The sequence below is a fragment of the Ptiloglossa arizonensis genome, chromosome 8 (genome assembly GCF_051014685.1).
Source record: "Ptiloglossa arizonensis isolate GNS036 chromosome 8, iyPtiAriz1_principal, whole genome shotgun sequence".
In the NCBI taxonomy this organism is placed as follows: Eukaryota; Metazoa; Arthropoda; class Insecta; order Hymenoptera; family Colletidae; genus Ptiloglossa; species Ptiloglossa arizonensis.
Genome location: NC_135055.1, coordinates 5,336,880 through 5,345,121, shown reverse-complemented (window position 1 = coordinate 5,345,121; position 8,242 = coordinate 5,336,880). Strand labels below are relative to the sequence as shown.

General features: G+C 37.5%; 1 protein-coding gene across 1 annotated transcript; it reads right to left on the bottom strand.

Moving 5' to 3' along the window:
• Window positions 1-5,303: 5,303 nt before the first annotated feature.
• Osi13 (Protein) lies at window positions 5,304-7,690 on the bottom strand. Its single transcript, XM_076318727.1, has 2 exons — window positions 7,206-7,690; window positions 5,304-5,629 (listed from the first exon to the last, which is right to left on the bottom strand). The coding sequence occupies exons 1-2, from the start codon at window positions 7,390-7,392 to the stop codon at window positions 5,304-5,306; spliced, it is 513 nt and encodes a 170-aa protein (XP_076174842.1). The 5' UTR covers window positions 7,393-7,690.
• Between the last annotated feature and the right edge of the window lie 552 nt (window positions 7,691-8,242).

The following is an 8,242-nucleotide window of genomic DNA, read 5'->3' as shown; positions in this document are numbered from 1 at the left end:
AAAATATTAGAAAATTGTTTAATGCTGGAAGAGGAATGAAATGGTTCCAAGATGGAACTATTTCTGTTCACCGGTATTGTTGTTACGTCTTTTTATTTTACAGGTAGACAATATACTGAGACAATGTACTACTGTCTGAAATATTTTATCGTTGTTTTCAACCAAAAACGTTTCACACGAAATATGTTGAATTTAAGGGGGCTCATCAGAAGAATACTCCTTTCATTTTGTATGTCATATATTTTCAGAGGTATCAAGGTAACCTCGTGCCTTTTAAACGACCCTGTATATTTTCTTTAAGATTGTTGAATTTGTCTTTTTATCGATAACACCGGAACAAAATGGAGTCGTTTGAAACATTCAAAGTCGCACATTCTCTCAAAATACAAGACGTAGAAAATTCAAAAGACATCGTTTCAAAAATATTCATTGAGGTGTTTCGATTCTTTTCGTACAATTCAAGAAACACGTCACCTAATCGTCATCGATACTCGGAAACTTCAATGCCACGAAATTTTCAGAAATACTAGCCTGAAAAGGGTTCCAATTGATTCGTCGAAATTGTTGTGAAAACAACTTTCTGGTGTCCTGAATCTCTCAAAGAAGTATTCCAATACATTTCACTCGCTCGTGGATCGTATTTTCTAATCTCTAGAATCTTTTGGCAAATCTCTCAAATTGATTAGAAAACTTCTACCGTTGACAAAAATCATCCGTTTCTCTGTTCATTTTTACTTCTCAGTGTTCGTCTTTTTCATTTGGAAATCGTGACGAATAATTATTAAAGCTCGTCTAATTCCCTGGTAGTCGTAGTTTGCATTCCAGAGACTGTGGAGATCTCAACAGGTGTCCCATGGAAGAATTCGACGACAGTAGAACCGTTTCACAGAATCGAGAGAGGCTCTTGGCGACGGAGCTGATTTTACGAGCGGATAGGTAAACGTGCGAACGTTTGTTCACGATTTTAAAGGCACGAAAGCGCGCCCATTGTGTCCTATCGTTAATCACAGGTGCTGTTTTCCAACATGGAGGACAGTTGAGTATGTCCCAAAGAGGTTGCAGGAACGTAATACCTCTAAATCTTTTCCAAGTGCTCGTAGACGTTAGGATCGAAAATCTTCCATCGTAGCCTTGGTGCATTCAGGTATGTTCACGTGCATCGAGTTGTTCACCTTGACCCACAGACACGGTCGTTGGTCGTTTGAAACTACGGGTTACATCGTCGACGAGTTTTCTGATATAACACCCATTTGAATAAATTCACTTTTTTTCAATAATGTTCCCGAGATTCGTTTGTTTACAGATGCGGTGGGTGTTGATTGTTTCGTTGATGCGATTCGTGTACTCGATCGGGACTTGTTCGAGTATGTTGTTTAACAGAATTGGTTACAGTTCAGTAGTAGCTCGGAGAGTTGACATCCATTTGAAAATGGTAATTAAGAATTAGGATGAAAACTTAGAATACTAAATAGTGTTTTAGTGATACAATTGAGAAATTGAAGAATGTCTTGTTTAACAGAATTAATTTGCAGAATAGAATTAGCTCAGGGGGTGGATATCTATTTGAAAGTACTAATTAATATTTAAAAGTCTGATGATAATTTTCACGTGTTTGTAATTTGTTAGTTAAGGAAAGTTATATTCTTTTAAACGAGCATGTATTCCTTTATTTCTGAAAATTGAATGTAAAAATGAAAATTACTCGGCAAGTGAGCAAATGTTAGAAACAAAATATATAAGAAATCATGCGTACTATGCGCAATAATGTCACGTATAAACTAGTAGACGTACTCTTACGTTACATTTATTGTGACGCTTAAAAAAAGTATATTATAATTTGAAAAAAAAAAAAAAACAGAAAATTTTATTACTAATTTCTTGTGGAATACACTGTATCGTACAAGTTACAACCAACATAAATATTTACGATAGATGCGAATAGAATCGAGAAATGAATTTTGTTCCACTTCTAAAGTTCAATCTGCAAGTTATTCGCCATTTTTTCTCCAAATAAGATTTATTTACATTTCGAAGAAAATTCATATGGCAGAGGGTGAAATCTTTGTACCAAAATACGTGCCCCCATTCTAATTGAAACGTCCCACGCGAGTCGTAAATTAACGATCGCGAAGTAGCCCAGAGGATGTCGTATGCTTGACAAACAATGTACAACAATGCGTATCTCATCGGGGACATTTGTCGAACGCCAATCGCTTCGGAATGGCAACTGCCTTATTCGCGAGAGTCGTGCCATTGTCTCGCTTCAGGTCTCTTTAAATATTTAACAGTCCCGCGGAACTTCGTCATCTCTTCGTATAACGGTATTTCCGCTCGAAGCGACGGATTTTCGCGATTAATTTTCTAGGTTAGTTCGTCCACGAGGTTGGTTACTTCCGATTGGCGGCGCGCGCAGCTTTCGAAGACGACGGAACTCATCGATCGAGTATCAATACCGGAAGTCGGAGATAGGAAAAATTGAATTCGAATAGAATTAACTCAGAACGAATTACTCAATTGGACAGTGAAATTTTTATTCTCACATTGTGAAATATTTTATTGTAATTGTTCAATTTGGATACGTTTCTTTAATTTGAATATAGCGGAAAGAAAAAGAATCGAAGGTATCAAAAATTTGATCTTGAAAAACATAAGTGTAAATAATTTGTCTAACCTCGTTCATACCGAACAATATTCGTAAGAACGTTCTTTTAATACTATCAGTTGCTCGTGAGATATTTCAGTGTGTTGAGATTAAACGGACACCCTGTGTAATACAGAATTAATGAACACTGATGAAACTTTCATCTGTTCATTGTGAAATATTTTATTCCATAATTCTAATGTTTGTTCGACGAGTAACGAAATAAAACTTTTAAAATTGAAATTGAAATCTCTATCTGAAATGAATATCTTGAGGAAGGCTCGTTCGGAGAGTGAAATTTTTATTTGTTCGTTGTGAAATTATTTCATTCCACAATTCTAATTTTTACTCAACGACTAACGAGATGAAAGGTTGTTTAAAGCTTGAGATCTCTCTATCGGAAATAAGTATCCCGAAAAAGACTCGTTTGCAGAAGGAGAGAGTGATGAAGGACAAAAGAAGAAGAAGACGAAACGACGATCCAGAATGCTAACACTAAGTGTTAAACGGAGAAATTTTTTTGCGGCTACTCACGCTACTTTCGACGATGATTAAATTTCAACAACTGTTACGTCCGAATTACTTTCTTTCGATTGTCGTTTATTCTTGTTTCACGAGGGAAGTTCACACAGAGAGAGGAAAGTACTGTACACACAAGACACTAAAAAAAAAAAAGAAACAGAAAATATTACGTTAACGAAGACAAGAATTACTCTTGTTTAGAATTTACAAAGATTGTCAAGAAGATAAGTATAACAATGCATAGAGAGTACTCTGGGTGAAAAGTTAGTAAAAGTATTCTGAAGAGTTAAAGAAAATATTTCTCGAGTGAATTAATATCCAAGGATCAGAATTTTGTACAAATTAACGACTAATGACAAATTTATTCACAATCTGATCCACGTTGGTCCAATTTGATAACTGGAGACGAGGAACCGCCCCTTGTATCATAGTCATCCATTTCATTTTATACTTGTATGAATTTAAAATTACAGAGGATATTGTAAAATATTTCCAGTAAAAGTTATACTGTTTTTAGAGGTTTACGAATAATTGGGAAGAGATATACGAAAGAAGAAAAATACTCTTCGTATTGAGTGGAGTTTTGTTTCTTTATAGTACGGGAAAGTGTAATTAGAAATGATTCGTGAGGATTATCATGACGTTGGACAACTTTCAAAAGTGGGAGGTATTCTAATGCAAGTCAGGGTCGGAAGGGTTAGGGTTAACGACCCAATAAACCTGTCCTATTTAACACTGGCCCATTCCTGTCTTATCTTCACCATTTTCTCGGCTCACGTTCCCGTGATATTAATTTTAATATCAGAATAAAATTCACAGCCTTTGAATAATACCGCTAGACGATTAAGTGCTCAAACCTGTTCTTTATAGATTTTATCAAGCAAATGAGTCCATACGTTGTGTTTTCCTCCATCTTTGAAATCTTCTTAAAAGATTAGCTCGAATCTTTCTGATAAAAATTTACAAGTCGTTGAAAAATACTTTTCGGTTAGTCAGGTTTGGAATTAAATCGAAAATTACATTGAAAATTATTCAAACGAGATGATCGATTTAACGAGTAAAATTCTCTCGAAAGAATTACGTTGAACTCTAAGTTAAAGAATTCTACGTTGGAAATTATTTAAACCCGGTAATAAAGTTAATAAACGAAATGTGTTGGGTTAGATGGTATTATTTAACAATCGTGGAAGCACGTTGTCGTCTCAGTAACAAAGTTCAAGGTCTGTGGCACTCGCCACGCGAGTTCCCGATGTGGTTCATAATTCTTGGAATTCGAAACGAACTTTCTCTCCGCGACGAAGAGACGCCATTACGTAACACGCAGTCGAAGTTCAGCTCGAGTCGATTAATTATGCGCATTGTTCGTTTCCACTGTACTGAATGACTCGTGCAGACGGATAATCGCTTGTCGTTGGTGGGAAACACTTTCTACGGTGTGCCTTTTATTTGCACGCGATTTTCAAGCTGTATCCTTTTATTTACCGAAGCGGTTAGCGGTTTCCGCCGTGCGATACTAATCTCGTTGTCGTCAATTCGAAGGACCAGGTGTGTCTGGCAACTCCAACCGAGTGTCAAGAATAACTTCGAGTATCTTCCATTAAGTGAGCGAGTCAATTAAGGTAATTATAGCACGCTCTTATTACGATGATCGTAGAATAGTGTTTATTTTATTTTTTTTTATTATATTTCTATTTAGAAAATTGGAAATTGTTTTGCTTTTAAATTTTTAAGGATTAATTCACCCATCTATTGTTTGAGATCGAAAATTATACAAGACTTAAGTGAATTTTTACAATTCACTAATAGTTGTAAAAGGATCTTAATGAGTTTCTTTTCGAAATATTAATCAGTCTGGAATTTCTTTCTCACGAAGTACAGTATTTGGTAATTAGAAAGAATAGGAGTCAAGGAGGATTGTAAGGTAAGAAAAGTAATTTTCAAAATCGATAAAAGTCAATAGAATTCATCGTTCGTCGCTATGAAGAGATCTTATTGACTTTCTTTTCAAAAAATGAATTCGTTCAGAAATTCTTTCTTCTGGACTATAATATTTCGAAATTGAGAAGGAGAGGAATCGAAGATGGATGTAAAGTGTAATAAAAAAATGAACAACAATTTTCAAAATAAGTACAGATTTCCTTTACTTCCTTTTACGTCGTTCTCTATAATACTTATAAGGTTCGGATTCAGGCGTATCATCCCCCATTTCGAACATGTCCTGTCTCCTGTATTTATTCAGAGGCACGTTCACGATCTCGTAACCACCCCCTGAGTGACCTTGGGCAACCTTCTTGAGGCCAACAATGGCTGCAAGGATCAGACTCATCAGACTGAGAACCACTGCCTTGCCACTGAGAACAGCCAGAGTCTTCAACGCAATTGGCAGGAGGATCGACTTGATCAGCATGAATCCAACAATCAGAGGTATGAGGTATCTGTTCAGCTTCAGCTTCTTTTTCCTACGAGCTACAACAAACCATCGATTATTTTTTATTCGTAAAAGAAATGCTAATTTATCGGTTTACCACTCGTGGATCAATTTTAAATAATACAAGTTTTATAATAGTAATCGTTCTATCAGTTATCACACCTGGAGTGTTTATGGAGTACAATATTTACTAGAATATCTGGAAGTGTTTCTAATGTTTCAACCTATAATTTTTTGTTTTATTATTAAAATAACATACACGGTACAAAATATTGAAGTTCCATGGATAAAAAATACTTAATGCAAATATTTCTATAATATATTTATATAGCAGCCTAACCAAGGATCACAGAATGTCAACTGTGGATTATCTTGGTCCATCTTAGAATCCATCACAGTTACTATATTCGTTCATGGTTCTAAAATCGAGAAATTTCATTAAACAATCGAGTCGGTATATTGTAAATAATATTAAATCGAACGTTTAATTTTTCATCAGTCGAGAGCAGAGGTTTCTGGAGCGCGACCTGTCCTGTTAATTAGGAACAATGCAATAAATCTGCGTACCGTTTTTATAGATTGGACGATGCATCAGGTAATACGGGACACCAGAAGCAAAAAGGAGGCTTATTAGCCACGTTCGCGAAATGAACAAGGTAACGAGATAAGAGTGAATTGGAGTGGAAAGCACTTATAGTTTTTGTGTCAGGTAGCCACGTGCCGTGAACGATCAGGTATCGCATTATGATATACATTAGATGTCGGTAACAAGCTTGTGTAATTACACGCTCCTTTAGCATCCGTGTGATTTACACTTCAGCGTAATATGTGTACTCTGATTAATCAAGACGCAACCGACATTCGGTATTGAATGAAATACACACACTTTGACAGTTGTAGACATAAACCGATCTCTTGAGCCAAACTATTGCTCTATAAATGATTAGGACTTGTTTCCAGATGTAGAAGATAATAAAAAATGATTGAAAACAGAAAGCAAATGTTAGAAATGAAAGAAAGGGAAGGTTCTCGAATCCAACTGATCTACTGGTCCCAGTTAGTTATTTTTAGAAATAATAAGGGATATTTTCTCAAAGTTATCACTCTCTCTGAGACCTCAAATATGATAACTCACATTGTTGAAAATAGAAAAGAGAAATGTTAGACACGAAAGAAAGGTTCTAGGTAACAAGTGATTTACCAGCCCTACTGTTCTATCAATAACAAAGCATATTCATCAAAGCCTAATGTTTCAGATTTGGATTCCAGAAATTATCCTTAGAACTCCATTCTTGCAAATATAAAAGAGAAAAGTTAGACACGAAACAAAGATTCTAGGTAACAAGTGATTTACCAGCCCTACTGTTCTATCAATAACAAAGCATATTCATCAAAGCCTAATGTTTCAGATTTGGATTCCAGAAATTATCCCTAGAACACCATTCTTGCAAATATAAAAGAGAAAAGTTAGACACGAAACAAAGAATCTAGGTGACAATTGATTTACCAGCCCTACTGTTCTATCAATAACAAAGCATATTCATCAAAGCCAAATGTTTCAGATTTGTATTCCAGAAATTGTCTCTAGAAGTTCAAGTACAATTCCCCATCTACCTTCCACGGAAGACCTCGACACAGGAAGAACAGTGTCGACGACGTTCAGAATCCCTTCACCGATCCACTCCACAGGACTCCTCGAGTCCTTCCTCTGCAGCCTCCATCCTTCCTGCATCACGGTGGGCTGTGTGGTCTCCGTGGCTGACAGCAGAGGCAAGAAGAGCAACGGATACAGGAGCAACATCCTCCCGTAGCATCTGACACTGACGTTCACTATTAACGCGTCAGAGTATCCTCGGACGTTCGACCAACAGATACACTTCGAGACTCTCTCCAGAGAGGCTCACGAACGTACATCAAAGAGAGTCTCCGGATCGGAAGGTGACGTTTATCTCCGATGCAAATGTGTGCAAACCAATGGTGTATACTCCACGTACAGAAGTGCTCCTCGCGACAGTCTGAGGTGGAGTGCCACGAGCTAGCTGGGGATTGGCCCGAGTGGGAGTGACACCGAAGACCGATAGCACGACGGGACCAGTCTGCCTGGCAATTGAAATGTCAACTGACATCTGTCTTAGGCCGGACCATTAGTTTATATAGCTGGATGGCGAAAAGCTCAGGGAAGGAGACTCATCCATGTTGGTACTGACGCGTGACGAAGGATTCGCCGACCATCCTCGTACGCCTCCGTCCTCTGTTCTCACCGATCATTGGACAACGTCGTTGGCAGGGTCCCCCCGAATATTACCAGGAGATCGTCGATAACCAAGAGGAAGGTTCTGTGGAAAAACGGGAGCCCCGTCTCTATGATCAAAGTTCGTTTCACGCTCGAGTAAGCCCTCTGAATGAGTTTGCAGCAGCCAGTTGCAAGTGTGGCCTGTTTGCAACGACGAGGTGTGCATTGAAAGAGTAGACGCAGAGGATGGAAAGGGTTTGGAACGAAAACGATGGCGGGTGATCGTGAAACGCGAAATGATACCAATGATTGGGGAAACGAGAAACTGACGGTATCTGATTTGGATTCTTTCAAGTAGAAGTTATCCTGGACAGAATATTAGAATTTGTAGAGTGATGATTTGATAGTGTTTGGATGT

Excerpts from the sequence above, each read along its gene's own strand:
- Osi13 (XM_076318727.1), bottom strand. The coding sequence starts at position 7,392 with ATGTTGCTCCTGTATCCGTTGCTCTTCTTGCCTCTGCTGTCAGCCACG. Across the intron at positions 5,630-7,205 it reads GTCGAGGTCTTCCGTGGAAG|CTCGTAGGAAAAAGAAGCTG; the intron begins GTAGATGGGGAA and ends GGTTTGTTGTAG.